This window comes from Akebia trifoliata, chromosome 2, assembly GCF_017979445.1.
Source record: "Akebia trifoliata isolate Shusen 1 chromosome 2, ASM1797944v1, whole genome shotgun sequence".
Taxonomy (NCBI): domain Eukaryota; kingdom Viridiplantae; phylum Streptophyta; class Magnoliopsida; order Ranunculales; family Lardizabalaceae; genus Akebia; species Akebia trifoliata.
In genome coordinates this window covers 4,158,338-4,173,229 of record NC_141376.1, presented here as the reverse complement: position 1 = coordinate 4,173,229, position 14,892 = coordinate 4,158,338, and the positions used below count along the sequence as shown (strand labels likewise).

The 14,892-nt window shown below is 34.4% G+C and overlaps 2 protein-coding genes across 6 annotated transcripts; both read right to left on the bottom strand.

The window, feature by feature from the left end:
• Positions 1 to 804: 804 nt before the first annotated feature.
• On the bottom strand, positions 805 to 5,441 carry LOC147408915 (sugar transporter ERD6-like 4). 5 transcript variants are annotated; one of them, XM_086459009.1, is made up of 8 exons: positions 5,250 to 5,441; positions 5,082 to 5,147; positions 4,891 to 4,965; positions 3,906 to 3,986; positions 3,734 to 3,797; positions 1,979 to 2,073; positions 1,741 to 1,800; positions 805 to 1,411 (listed from the first exon to the last, which is right to left on the bottom strand). In XM_086459009.1, the coding sequence occupies exons 3-8, from the start codon at positions 4,942 to 4,944 to the stop codon at positions 1,301 to 1,303; spliced, it is 465 nt and encodes a 154-aa protein (XP_086315135.1). In that variant the 5' UTR covers positions 4,945 to 4,965; positions 5,082 to 5,147; positions 5,250 to 5,441; the 3' UTR covers positions 805 to 1,300. The 5 variants fall into 5 exon arrangements, 4 of the variants coding, with proteins under 4 accessions (XP_086315135.1, XP_086315138.1, XP_086315142.1 ...); XM_086459012.1 differs by lacking the exon at positions 5,250 to 5,441 and having other exon boundaries at positions 5,082 to 5,194; XM_086459016.1 differs by lacking the exons at positions 4,891 to 4,965; positions 5,082 to 5,147; positions 5,250 to 5,441 and having other exon boundaries at positions 805 to 980; positions 1,352 to 1,411; positions 3,906 to 4,859.
• A 2,633-nt stretch (positions 5,442 to 8,074) lies between these two features.
• LOC147408914 (sugar transporter ERD6-like 6) lies at positions 8,075 to 13,809 on the bottom strand. The gene is made up of 18 exons (XM_086423629.1): positions 13,434 to 13,809; positions 13,295 to 13,357; positions 13,110 to 13,199; positions 12,969 to 13,028; positions 12,785 to 12,850; positions 12,630 to 12,695; positions 12,467 to 12,542; positions 11,552 to 11,616; positions 11,377 to 11,469; positions 11,125 to 11,205; positions 10,934 to 11,018; positions 9,900 to 9,946; positions 9,727 to 9,789; positions 9,302 to 9,361; positions 9,080 to 9,145; positions 8,923 to 8,982; positions 8,511 to 8,625; positions 8,075 to 8,373 (listed from the first exon to the last, which is right to left on the bottom strand). The coding sequence occupies exons 1-18, from the start codon at positions 13,635 to 13,637 to the stop codon at positions 8,261 to 8,263; spliced, it is 1,473 nt and encodes a 490-aa protein (XP_086279755.1). The 5' UTR covers positions 13,638 to 13,809; the 3' UTR covers positions 8,075 to 8,260.
• Positions 13,810 to 14,892: the final 1,083 nt, after the last annotated feature.

Sequence of the window (14,892 nt, the reverse complement as noted above, 5' to 3'; positions counted from 1 at the left end):
AAACAAGTTGGGGATATCCTGAAATTTTTTGTACAAAGGAGTTGAAAACGAAAGAAAGGTTAGGTTGCAAACTTTATGACGATAATTTGAACTTCTTTAGATGGAAATATCAGATATTGTATCTGATTGTTTTAATCGGACATTTGCCCTCATCCTACTACTCTGATACCATGAAGAGGCCCGTTTCCCACATTTTTAGATCCAGTCATGATATTTTATTTATGTGAAATGATTTTCTAACGCCCCGTCTCAGAACCGTAGATCATTTGCCTTGGATATGCATAACGATAAATCCTTTCTTGCGTATCCCGATGCAAATGATATACGATTCTGTGATGGGGTGGGGGGGGGGGGTTGTCACATCATCATGACTCATTATTTATAAAATTACAAAGAATCTCAGAACTACACATGGGATTATGACTTGGGGATTCGGTACACGTGCACAGGACACCTACAAATTAATCCATCCTTGGAGATTGGGTCATTAAGTCCAGGTTCAACAAATGAATGCAAGGTTACCCAGAGAAGAGAGGTGATCTCAAAGTGATGCCATCAAAGTCTTCTCCCAAAAATTTGGGGTTTGCGGAAGAAATTTTACTTAAAACAATCTGTTTTGTTAATTCAATTGCATTTGTTAATATCAGATCTCAGTATTACAATCTATGTTCTATTTTGGCTTTCCATATCACTCTTTCAGAACCTTCAATTTGAAGGTTCCGCTTACTAGAGTAATAGTGGAAGTTTGATGCAAAATCATCAATAAATCAAAAATAGTGAAAGACAAGCCAGTTGTTAGGCATCGAATATAGAAAATAATAACATAACAATGAGGCAAACTAGAGTTACAGTACGAATTTGATTCCATACAATATGTGCCAGGCCAACACATAACGGGACTTGGGGAAGCCAGGCACATACACATAGTGGTAGTAGAGAGAGAGAGAGACCTCCGCTGCTCCAATCCAAAAGCAAGTTCACTGTCATTGTAGTCACCCAAGCTGTCAGCAATTTGGCCAATGTTGCTACGCTACGGGCGACTAACTGGAAGTATCTTCAATGCCAATTTAGAAAATTGAGACTTGTTTTAAAATAGGTTTATACTAACGAAATGTTATTCCATTATTAGGTGATTTAAAATTATATCACAAAATCATATTGCAATGACATAATGCTTTAAACAATGTTACATTGACGTATGGCATGCTGCCATGTGTCAAGGTGTCGTAATAATAGCCTCCAAAAATTTCAATATGGTGGCAAAGCAGTACAAATATTAACTTGATGTACATCATATCATCTAAGTGGGACTCTGGTAATTTGCGACACATGAAGGAAACTGTGCACATACCTCGGACATTATAACCCATGGAATTGCTCCAAGACCTAGAGAGAAGGGAACTACAAGGATCTGAAAGAAATTCATTCGTTAAACAAACTGAGATACCATAGCTACTACTACTACTACTACCAAAAAAAAAGAGTGACAAAAGAACATCGCAGAAAATGAAGACATACCACAAGTCCAACCAATGATAGTATGCCCAATACACTATAGAAATGAAAATCTTCCAATATAACACCCTAGGTTCTGATCAAGAAAGAACATTACAAAGCATTCCAAAAAAAAGAGACAAGAACTCCTATATGCTTGATTCGTGAATTCTCAAAGCTGTTTGTAGACAAATATAAAGCTATAATTCAAATCAAGATTTCCAAATTGCCCAGAGCACGACTGACCTTCAAATAAAATGCAACACAGACAAGGAGGAGAATAGCAGTCATTCCAGATGAGGAGACCTGCAGCAATGGATCTTACATTTCAATTTTTTACTCCATTCAGACAGAGTTCCAAATCTACTGGTTTGACACGTATTCCTGCTTAACCTCATATAAATGGGTGATTTTGTTTATTTATTGTTAAAGAGGAGTATGTAACAATCCAAGAGAGTGGGTGTTTGGCAGCTTTACACAATACCAGGGAGGCCTTGTATCTCTTTACTTGAAACTCACAATGAGAAGCAGACGGCCAGCTTTGTCCATCAACAAAGTAGTCACTCCATTTGCAATGACCTACCCAACGTAGAATAATGTTTCAATTAGAAGACATACGAGAACAGCCTGTTAAATGTTTTATTTAAACTAGACAAAGAAATATGATTCCACATGAAATGATTCAACACCTGAATGGCTCCTATTCCAAATGTTGCAAGGTTACTTGATGAGGCAATTAAAATAAATAGTCTACAAGCCAAAGAGCTGATAAAGAAAGAAACTTTGCAATTTATTAGCCACTAGTCTACGATGGGAAACCTAAATTTCCATTTAAATCAATGATTTACAAGAATCTTCCAATATTAGGGTAAAATATATATGCAAAATGATATATAACCCTGGTGCGTTAAAAGGTCAGGTACACAAGACACATGCTGGAAGTGGTGAGGACGTGTCCATGGGAATAGTCAGACGAAGTCTGGATACCCATGAATAAAAAAAATGATATAGAACCCATAATTATCTAAAACCCGAATAATAGCCAAATGAATTTAAAAAATGATGAACCTGACAAGCAGGCTGCGCATAGCCCTCATACCATTGATCTTAGAGGACAGGCATACATACAAGATATTTGGAGACCCTGGTTTAGGATCAAGCTTCTACAAAGCTCTCACCTAGTTCGAGATGAACTTCAACATCCATTGTGCTCGAAAGATTGGACAATGGTTCATGCTATTCCTTACAAAAGGATGGAAATCAAAAGAGAATATAATCTCTTTTCTATCATTAAAAGTGTGAATTTCTCACTCTCAATTTCATTTCCAAATTCAAGGCTTGAAATTTTTGTTGATAGTTAGATTAAAATTATAAATTGATCCATGTGAAATCTGAAATCAACTTCATACTGAAATTAGTATGAAGTACTCTAAAATTTAGTCTTCCATGAGGTTTTTACTGTTGTTCAGTGGTACATCACCCACCCTTGAAGTCATTTAATTTACAAAGTATCAAAAGTCAATCACATAGGGTCTTGTATCAGAACATTAATCCCTAGATCCTACATGAAAAAGTTGGAGTTCTATGACAGTGAAACTAATACAAGAGGGTACACAGACGAAACAAATGCTAAGATGGAGGCACTAGTCTTGGACTCTAGTGACTCCTATAAGGTTAATGCAGGATGTAAATCAAGCCAATGATAACAGGATTTGGGGAAGAGGTTAATGGTATAGGTGTTCATGGTTTAGGAAGGTTCTACAAAGGATTGACTTCTCAGGTCAAAAGTGTCAATTTTTATGCAATTTTAAGATTAGTATATATATAATTGATTTTTAAAAGTTGATGGAATTAAAAAAAATTACAGCATCAAAGGTTCCATGCAATCATGTGACTTGCAGAATCTTTTATCATTTCGATGGGTTAAAAAACTATTGTTCAGTACATCTAATGCCATTCACGTGTGAACTGCATAATTTCAAGATACCATATCATGAACAACATAGCACAAAGCCCTAAATCCCACTTTTAATAGGTATGAAATGACAAAAAGGTAAAACTCAAATGGTTAGGATGCCTCCATGTTTCTGTTGACCAAACATTCTTTATTCAGAACCAAGCAGATACACACCGAAACAAAATAAACTCAAATACGACTATGTAACACTTAATTCTGATGCAGACATCCAGTTCACAAGTAAAGATATGCTTAGCTTATCAGCAGCTTTAAAAATATTACAAGAGTAGAATATAATGGCATTAATTCCACTTAGTTGCTGCAGGGCAAGTAATCCAATTCCTATCTGCACGATATTAATAATAAAAAAGATCATTTTTTTCTGATTTTTTTCCACATTCAAGGCTAAGAAAATAACTTCAGAAGAATGAAACTTTTAAACAAGATAAAATACCGTGAGTTGAAACCAATATTTTCTCTGCTTAAGTTCCAAAAACCGAATAGTAGTTCTTCTGCCTCTTGATGCTAGAGACCTCTGCATGAAGTGAATTCCGATGGAAATGATGGTGACTTTACAGATATAACATAAAAAAACATATCCTCGATAGACTTTCATCAATCTGATAAAACATATGCAATGCAAAAGTAGAGGACAAGCCAATGATGGATAAGATGGGTTTCGGTGAAATAAAATGGAAAACAGTTGAAGTAATCACCTTGAATTCATTCACTTCAATGGAGATCTATGATACAAAATCTTGCTGCTTGTGCAAAGTTCGATCTAATCGTGTTCGCTGTAGATTTGCTATTTCCTAGTGCACGGTTAGCAGACAGTGACTATTGAATCTTGGAAACCAGACGCCTGAAACCCAACTGCACTAAGGATTGATTCCTAAGGGGGCGAAATTGGTTTAAAGGACAGATAAGTTCTTCCAATTTCTACGAGTTGTTTACATTATACAATTGTTTATAATTTATTGTTTCAACAAACCAGATTCAGAATTTCCAACATCAAGCTGACACTTTAGTGTAGATTCCATTAATTGAATAAACATGACAAGAGTTGCTCCATCTTTCGTTCTTCAGAAAAAAAGAAGTTATTGAGCATGAGATGAAAGTTTTTACATAAATGAAAATATTGATCATAAATCAAAATAGATCTGTAAAAGCTTGACGCCTCGAAAAACTCCAGGAGTGACACAATTGGATTGATTAATTGAGCTAAGTTGGTTAATTAAAATCCAAAAATAAAATCAAATACTCAAACCTAGTTTGAATTTTGAACAAATTATCTATGGTTACACCACTGAGGACCATCATATCATCAAGCTCATGTTGTTCTCAGATTTTACAAACTCTGCCAACAAAATCTCTCCTTTTAGTTTGAAAGAGACATCTAATAACTAAAGATTGCCAAAGTTAGTTTTATGGAGGCTTACCCAAACCGCAAGCACACTCCAATTAACAAAAAGTCTCAATATAGAAGCCAGCATAATCTCGATTGTGACAGAGAGCTATATAGAAAGAAAACAGAGAGATCAAACTTGTTTGATTTGAAGGATTACATTTGGCATTTAATAAAAATAATTATAACCCAAGATTCAAATAAGGAAACAAAAACAGTACCAACCTGGTTCACAGCTCCAATAATTCCTCTTATGTCCTTAGGCCATATCTCTGCTATATACACAGGCACCTACAATACCCAACAAGAACAATATCGTAACTCACTCTCTCACGTACACTCCCAAAAAATAAAAAAATCGAAAAACAACAGAGAAATAAGATAAAAGCTTACTATGTAGGAGATGACACCCACACCAAATGCTTCCAACAACCTTACCTTCCCATATACAGAAACCAAGAATCCTATACACAATTGGCAAATTAAAAGTAGTTAAAAATTAGAAGCTCATCGAAAAATATTCCCGAAATCGATAAATTATAGGAAAGATAGATTTTTTTTTTTCACAGCCGATCTACGAGACAGTTACATGCCACGTGCTTAAGTCAGATTATCGCGACTCTTATGTTTTCTACTATTTCAGAATTGCCTGTGACCATATTGGTAAATTCCAAGAAATATTATTGGCAGGCCAACATTTATTAGTTACACCCCAATTGTCCAAGTGCACTCCCAACTTTATATTTTTTCATCTCACACGTGTTGTATACTCATCTCATTACCTAACATAAATGACTAAATGTATAATAGTTATTTGACTAAAAATAGTTTTTCTTGTCTTCTCTTGTGATTGTTAATCAAACAAGAGAAATTTAAATTATTCTCTTCTCTCCTTTTATCAATCCAAACTGGGTAGAGAGAAAATCTCTTCTCTTCTTTGCTCTTAATGAAATTCTCTTTTCTCAATCCCAACATAATAATAGAGTATGAAAAACATGCAAAAAATAGGAAGAGAATCTTTGTAGCACACGGTTATTGTAGCACACTTTCTTGAAAGAGCGTTACATCAACGATAAAACTACATCTCACACCTAAAATATGGGGAGTTCAGTAGCCACTCATTTTTAAAAAAATTGATCTACATTAAAAAAAAAAAAAAAATTTGTTTTTAAAAATCCAAAATGTTAATGTTTTTAAAAATACCTCTCTTTCATACTTCGAAAGTTTGCTACAAGGTTGCTAGAGGAATTGTGTGCTACAAAGGCCCTCTGAATTATTGGTTTGGCTGTGGCCATGTAGGCATAATGATGCCTGTCAATCAGTGTAATATTTACTTGTACCTAGGGTAGTTGTGTAGTTATCAGATTTCTGCTCTCTGTCGCACGCCACGTGGTGCACTAATTGGACTCATGAATGTTATAATGTGTGCCCTAACTTGAATTCTTTTTTGATAATGTTTAAAGGAAAAATTACTAAAAGAGGATTAAATGTTTTAATATCAAAAAAAAATAAAAATCCAAAAGCTGAATTAAATCATTGGACAGTCCAACGTCTTAGTAATTTGTTGGACAATCCAATGTTTTAAGTGAGGGCTAAAATTGTTGGGGTGTTAAAGCAAGTTATTAAAATGCAGGACAATCCAACATTTTAAGTGAAGGCTAAACAACTGTCCAATGACTTCATTCGTTTTTGGTAATTTAAAAAAAATAGATTTTTTTAAAATAGTAAAATTTTTAATCCTCTTTTAATAATTTTCCCTTGTTAAAGTGCCTACATTGGGCACTACGTTTGACACTAAGCTGACATGGAAGTGTGCACAGAACCATAAATGCTTTTTCTTTGAGATACGAGTGAAAAGCATTAACGATTTTGTACACACCTCCACATTAGCTCAGTGTCCTCTACAGTCACTCTAGGGCAACTCTTTTTCCCCTAGATTTATCACTTATAATAATTCATGTCCAAGTTTAAGGCAGTGTTTATTTGCGTTATTTTTCAGTGCTTATCGCTGAAAAAAATTAAATTCAGCACTTTTTGTTAAAATAGCGCGTTTGTTTATTTTATATTTTCAGCGCTTATTGCTGAAAATAAGTGAAAAAAATTCAGCACTATTTTGATGTTGAAAAAAAGTGTTGAAGCGGTAAGCACTTCGCTTTTTTTAACACGGACAAGTATGCCTTTCATTTTTTTGAGCATGGACAAGTATGCCCTTATTCTTAAAAGGATATTACCTCTTATGTCCTATGGATAAGTATATAAGCACCCCACAAATTAATAAACCCACACCATGACTAAATTATTGTCTTATATGGGTTAAAAGTTTTGGAATAAGTTGATTTTTGGTGAGGATGATCTCCTCATTAGTATATAAGCACCCTACAAATTAATTAACCCACACCATAGCTGAGGATGATCTCTAGACTATATAGACCATCCTCACTAACAATTTGCTTATTTCAAAAACTTTAACCCATATAAAACAAAAACAAAAAAAAAATTGGCTATGGTGTGGGTTGCGCTTATTAATTCATAGGGTGCTTTTATAATTACAAATCCTTTATTTCCATGGAAAATTATTCATCCAAAATTAAGTTATTTTAATGTTGATTTTAAATTTTGGTGACTTGTATGACATTATTATTTTTAATTTGAAATTTGTGGGTTTTTATAAATAAAAATTATTATTTATAAATTGAAGATTTGAGTATTATTTATTATTTAAAAATGAATTGTATTTTAATTTTATAAGAAATAATATATTTTATTGTGTTTAATAAGAAATAGATATTTGAAACATGCAAACAATGTATAATATGATTGTAATGGTAACAAAGACAATTTACCAGCTTCAGCAATGTGTAACAAATATGATTCAGCATTTAAACAAACAACTTTTTCACCACTTAAATTCAGCGTTTAATGCTATTCAGCACTCATTTTTTTTTTCAGTTTAACAAATAGCACCTAAGTCTCACTATCTTGATCCACTTTTTTTATATTAATTTCCTTCCAATTCAGATCTCATCATCGTTGCAGTCTTTTTTGGCTTTCCATATCACTCTTTTAGAACCTTCAATCTAAAGGTTCCACTTACTAGAATAATAGTCGAAGTCCGATGCAAAATCATCAATCAATCAATAACGTATCCCGCTACTCTAAATCCTGAGATACATTATAGAAGTGTCTACATGTTGCAATGATATGGATGATTTTTCGTGTAAACATGACGAGCCAGTTGTTAGGCATCGAATATAGAAATTAATAAAATAAAAAATGATGCAAACTAGAGTTAACAGATGTAAGATACTTAGTTCGACCAGATTAAGTTACTACTTTGATTACATACAATATGTGCCAGGCCAACACATAATGAGAATTGGGGAACCCAGGTCTTCCAACAAAATTTATCTGAAGGACCATTGAATTTCCTCGAGAGTTCTCCCCTTGGTCTCTGGGACCCACAGTGACACAAACACGACAGTAAAAGCGCTCACAACCGTGTAGATGGTGAAGGTTCCTGTGAGAGTGGACACTCCATTTTAGATGTAAAGATTATTATTATTATTATTATAGTAGTAGTCGTGGTTGTAGTATTAGTAATAGTAGAAGCGCTAGTAGAGAGAGAGAGAGAGAGAGAGAGAGAGAGAGAGGGACCTCCGCTGCTCCAATCCAAAAGCAAGTTTGCTGTCATCGTAGTCACCCAAGATGTCAGCCAGTTGGCCAATGTTGCTATGCTACCAGCAAGGCTCTTAATACTAACTGGAAGTATCTGCAATGCCAATTTAGAAAATTGAGTCTTGTTTTAAAATAGATTTATACTAATGAAACGTTATCACGTTATTAGGTGATTTAAAAGAATACACAAAGTCATATTGTCATGACTAAATGCTTTAAGCAATGTTACATTGATGTATGGCATGATGCCATGTGTCAAGGTGTCAGAATGACAGCCTCCAAAAATTTCAATATGGTGGCAAAGCTGTATAAATATTTAACTTGATGTACATCATATCATCTAAGTGGGACTCTAGTAATTTGCGAAACATGAAGGAAACTGTGCACATACCTCGGACATTATAACCCATGGAATTGCTCCAAGACCCAGAGAGAAGAAAACTACAAGGATCTGAAAGAAATACATTTGTTAAACAAACAGAGATACCATAGCTACTACAAAAAAATAAATGAGTGACAAAAGAACATCGCAGAAAATGAAGACATACCACAAGTCCAACCAATGATAGTATGCCCAATACACTATAGAAATGAGAATCTTCCGATATAACACCCTAGGTTCCGAAGAAGAAAGAACATTACAAAGCATTCCAAAAAAAAGAGACAAGAACTCCTATATGCTTGATTCGTGAACTCTCAAAGATGCTTGTAGACATATATACAGCTATAATTCAAATCAAGATTTCCAAATTTCCCAGAGCACGACTGACCTTCAAATAAAATGCAACTGAGACAAGGAGGAGACTAGCAGTCATTCCAGATGAGGAGACCTGCAGCAATGGATCTTACATTTCAATTTTTTACTCCATTCAGACAGAGTTGAATGGTAAGTAAGATTTAAGTTTGCTGAACCCAAAAGACTGGGATAAAAGCATAAATGATGATGATTTGAATCTGAGTAAATATTGATCTCCTGAATAAAGAAAAGAAACTGTTTTCTCAAGAGATATCCATTGTGGCACTTGTTATCCATCACAAATCTCCTGGTTTGACACATACTCCTGCTTAACCTTGTATAAAGGGGTGATTCTGTTTATTTATTATTAAAGAGGAGTATGTAACAATCCAGGAGAGTGGGTGTTTGCAGCTTTACCCAATACCAGGGAGGCCTGGTATCTCTTTACTTGAAACTCACTATGAGAAGAAGCCGACGGCCAGCTTTGTCCATCAACCAGGTAGTCACTCCAGTTGCAATGACCTACCCAATGTACAATAGTGTTTCAATTAGAAGACGTACGAGAACAGCCCCTTAAATGTTTTATTTAAATTAGACAAAGAAATATGATTCCGTATGAAATGATTCAACACCTGAATGGCTCCTATTCCGCATGTTGCAAGGTTACTTGATGAAAGCCCTGTTCAAATTTGAGGCAATTAAAATAAATAGTCTACAAGCCAAAGTGCTGATAAAGAAAGGAACTTTGCAATTTATTAGCCACTAAACTACGAAGGGAAACCTAAATGTCCATTTAAATTAATGATTTACAAGAATCTTCAAATATTAGGATAAAATAGATATGTAAAATGATATATAAACCATAATGATCTAAAACCTGAATAATAGCCAAATGAATTTAAAAAATGATGAACATGACAAGCAGGCTGCGCATGGCCCTCATACAATTGATCTTAGAGGACAGGCATACATACAAGATATTTGGCAACCCTGGTGTAAGATCAAGCGTCTACAAAGCCCTCGCCTAGTGTGAGATCAAACTTCTACATCCATTGTGCCCGAAAGATTGATCAATGGTTCATGTTATTCTCTACAACAGGATGGAAATCAAAGGAGAATATAACTTCCTTTCCATCATTAAAGTGTGAATTTCTCACTCTCAATTTTATTTCCCAATTCAAGGCCCAAAATTTCTGTTGATAATTAGATTAAAAATTATAAACCTATCCAAACTGTGCAATCAGAAATCAACTTCATACTGAAATTAGTATGAAGTACTCTCAAATTTAGTACTTCATGAAGTTTTTACTGTTGTTCAATAGTACATCACTCACCCTTCAAGTCTTTTAATTTACAGAGTCTATCAAAACTCAATCACATAGGGTCTTATATCAAGAACCTTAACCACTAGATCCTACACGAAAAAGTTTTCTATGACAGTGAAACTAACACAAGAGGGTACACTGATGTAACAAAGCCCTAAATCCCACTTTTAATCAGTATGAGATGACAAAAGGAGAAAGAGCAAATGGTTAGGATGCCTCCATGTTTCTGTAGACCAAACATTCTTTATTCAGAACAAAGCAAAATAAACTCAACTACCACCATGAAACTATTAATTCTGATGTAGACATCCAGTTCACAAGTAAAGATATGCTTAGCTTACCAGCAGATTTAAAAATAGTGCTGGAGTAGAATAGAATGGCATTAATTCCACTTAGTTGCTGCAGGATGAGTAATCCAATTCCCATCTGCACAATATTAATAATAATAATAATTCATGTTCTGATGTTTTTCCACGTTCAAGGCTAAGAAAATAACATCAGAAGAAAGAAAATTTTAAACAAGATAAAATACCATGAGTGGAAACCAATACTTTCTTTGCTTGAGTTCCGAAAACCGAATAGTAGTTCTTTTGCCTCTTGATGCTACAGACCTCTGCACAAAGTGAATTCCTATGGAAATGATGGTGGCTTTACAGATATAATATACAAAAACATATCCTTGATAAACTTTCATCAATCTGATAAAAAATATGCAATGCAAAAGTAGCTATAATGGATAAGATGGGTTTTGGTGAATAAAATGGAAAACAGTTCAAGTAGTCACCTTGATTTCATTCACTTCAATGGAGATATCTGTATCAAATCCCCGTAGAACTTGCAAAGAAGCTTCAAAATCTTCCATCATACCCATTTTTGCCTATAACAGGAAAGAGAGAATGTCAGAATTGAGAACAAGATTTCCAACTCTGGTTGAGATGACATTTACTTCGGCTCCTCACCAGCCATCGGGGAGACTCGGGGATGAAAAATAGAGCAGGTATCAAAATTGTACAGGGCATGATTCCTGCAAACAACGAGGATATAAAGTTCTATTAATTCAAGCTGACTTTTTGTGTAGGTTCCATTAATTGATAAAAGTGACAAGAGTTGCTCATTCTTTAGTTTTTTCAAAAAACAGGCATGGAAGTTATTGAGCATGAGATGAAAACTTTTACAGAAATGAAATTATTGATCATAAATCAAAATAAATCTGTAAAAGCTTGAAACCTTGAAAACTCCAGGAACGACACGCTTGGATTGATTAATTGGGCTAAGTTGGTTAATTAAAATCCAAAAATAAAATAAAATGCTCAAAAGCTTGATTGAGTAATTGACATGAATAAAAGTACTCAACAAATCATCTGAGTTTTTCACTACATAATAGTCAAAATAAGGCCAATGGGTTTTGCTTTAAAGGCCAAAGAAACTTACTGAGAGCTCAAAAACTCAACTAAGCATCCAAAAGTAAAAATCCTCAAGAATTAGAAAATCTCATTCTAGAATTCATAATGCTCCATGAAGTCTTTGAAAATCAAACAGACCCAACTACATTCACGTGAATTAATCAAGCAATTGCAAATGCTAATATATTATAAAATGAGTTAAATAAACTTCTACAACTTGATAAAGTACTCAAATTTAAACCTAGCTTGAATTTTGAACAAAGTATCTATGGTTACACCAATGGGGGACCAGCATATCATCAAGATCAAATTGCTAAAAAGAACACGTGAAAGAACCGTGCATCGATCTCGGACTTTTACAAGCTCTACCAACAAAATCTCTGCTTCCTATCATTCATTAACCAAATAGCTAAGGTTGAAAGAGACATCTAATAGCTATTGGTTGCCAAAGTTAGTTTTCTGTAGGCTTACCCAAAACTGCAAGTGCTCTCCAACGAACAAAAAGTCCCAAGACATATGCCAACATTATCCCAATTGTGACAGAGAGCTATAAAAAACAGAGAGATCAAATCTGGCATTTAATAATAATATTTCTATCCCAGGATTCAAATTAGGGAGCAGAAACAGAACCAACCTGGTTCACAGCTCCAAGGCTTCCTCTCATGTCCTGAGGCGATATCTCTGCTATATACACAGGAACCTAGGATACCCAACAAGAACAAAACCATAAGTCTCTCACATTCACTCTGCAAAATCGAAAAACAACAGAGCAAAAAGATGTAGACTTACTGTGTAGGAGATTATACCCACACCAAATCCTTCCAACAACCTTCCCATACACAGAAACGAAGAATCCTACACAGAATTGGCAAATAAAAAATAGTGATAAATGAGAAACCCATCGAAAAACATTCCCTAAATCGATAAATTATAGGAAAGATAGTTTTTTTTTTTTTTTCAGCAAGTCACTTACTTTAGCAAAAGAAATGGCAAGCCAACCGATGATATTAGGGATAGAAGCGATCATCAACGACTGCAATTCAATCCAATTCAATCCTTAAAAGAAGCCCTAAATAATTTAAAACCCAAAACAATGAGTAACCATCTTTCTTACCCCTTTTCGCCCAATGTACTCTGCAATCTGACCACTAGCTATTGCTCCAACCATAGCGCCCACATTTGATAGAGAACCAAAGATAGAGAACTGCTCATTGTGAAATCGAAAGCCAAAATATAATTAAACCCAATGAGAGAAGAAAGAAAAAAAATTCAAACAAAGGTTCAAAGGGTTCGGCTCACCTCTGAAATCGAAAGTCTGAGATCACTTATGATGTCGGATTGTGTAGGAGAAGAGTATCCACACTGAGAAAGAAATTTAAAGATTAATTGTGTGTGATAGAGAGATAGAAAGTGATGGTTTTGAGGTTTAGAGATGTACAGTGAAGCCGAACTGGATTGGGCCCAAGGCGACGATAAGTACACAGAGAACAACAGAGATGGAGTTGTCACGGATGATCTGAGTCGAAGATCCGAGTTTGTCAAACATACTGGACTGCCTTGATCCCATACGATACCAGCTTCCTGTGTGGAGAAATGGCTTTCGAAGGTCTCTTCCATCCTCGTTTTCATCTCTGAAACTCATATTCTCCTCCTTTGATCTCTGTTAGAGAGAACGGGACCTGGGTTTGGGATTTCTCCAATAAATTGAGATCGAAAATTGGAGGAGAGAGAGCAGCAGAGGTTGATAATTGAGATGGGATGGTGATGGTCAAGGCAGAGAGGAACGAAAGGTCACGAAGATGAAGTAAGAAGAACATGAAAAAATAGAAAACGTTTTTGCTCACAAAACCTTGCCCACATAGCTCACAGAAATCTTGGATAAACCAATCATATGTATGCACGTGTAATAAATGCTTCCCTAATTTACCAAAATACCCTTGTTTGTTACAAAACTACCCTTCCCTTGCATGTTCGACGTGGCAATCATTGTGAGCAAAAACCACTCGAAAAAGAGTTTTGCTGTGGCCACATAGGCATAATGATGGTATTTGTTTGTTACGTTAGATTGTTGGGTAGTTATCAGACTTCCGCTCTCGGTTGCACGCCACGTGGTGCTCTAATTGGACATATGAATGTTATAATGTGTGCTCAAACTAGAAAAATTTTCGGATAATGTTAGCGGGGAAAATTACTCAAAAATGATTTAATATTTTAATATTTTCAAAAAAAAATAATTGATTTTTTCAAAAATTATAAAAAATAAATTTAATTGAATCCAACGTTTTAAGTGGAGGTGTTAAAATAAGTTATTAAAATGCTAAACTGTCCAGTGTTTTAATCATTGAAGGCATTTTTGATAAAGTAATGCATTTTAACATATTAAAACATTAGACTATCTAATGACTTAATTCTTTTTTGATAATTTAAAAAAAATACATTTTTTTTTTAAATATTAAACATTTAATTCTCTTTTAGTAATTCCCCATTTTAAAGTGATTACATGAGTCATTTTTTTTATATTAAATTGACATGGAGGTGTGCACATAATTATAGATGTTTTTCTTTGAGATACAAATGAAAAGAATTAACGATTTGGACACACCTTCACGTTAACTCAGCATCGAAGTCCTAATAACAGTCACTCCAAGACGACTCTTTTTTCCCCCTAAATTTGTCGCTTATAATAATACATGTCCAAAGTATTATTACGTTTATTTTTAATTCAAAACAATAATAAAATATAGAATAATGATAAATTGACTATAAATAAAAAACAAAGGATATTATCAAATATGAATTAATTATGAATTAATGCATGGAATGATACTATCCACAAATGCCAAGTGTCTTTTTTTAACAGATGTAATAGTATCTATAGAAGTAAAGTTTGATCGTCG

Coding starts and splice junctions, on each gene's coding strand:
- LOC147408915 (XM_086459002.1), bottom strand. CDS start 4,067: ATGAAAGTCTATCGAGGATATGTTTTTTTATGTTATATCTGTAAAGTC. Junction 3,798..3,905: donor AATATTGGTTTCAACTCACG/GTATTTTATCTT, acceptor AATATCGTGCAG/ATAGGAATTGGATTACTTGC. Junction 1,412..1,740: donor GTGTTGCATTTTATTTGAAG/GTCAGTCGTGCT, acceptor AATTTCTTTCAG/ATCCTTGTAGTTCCCTTCTC.
- LOC147408914 (XM_086423629.1), bottom strand. CDS start 13,637: ATGAGTTTCAGAGATGAAAACGAGGATGGAAGAGACCTTCGAAAGCCA. Junction 11,019..11,124: donor AGTATTGGTTTCCACTCATG/GTATTTTATCTT, acceptor AATATTGTGCAG/ATGGGAATTGGATTACTCAT. Junction 9,362..9,726: donor GCCGTCGGCTTCTTCTCATA/GTGAGTTTCAAG, acceptor CCATTGCTGCAG/GTCTCCTCATCTGGAATGAC.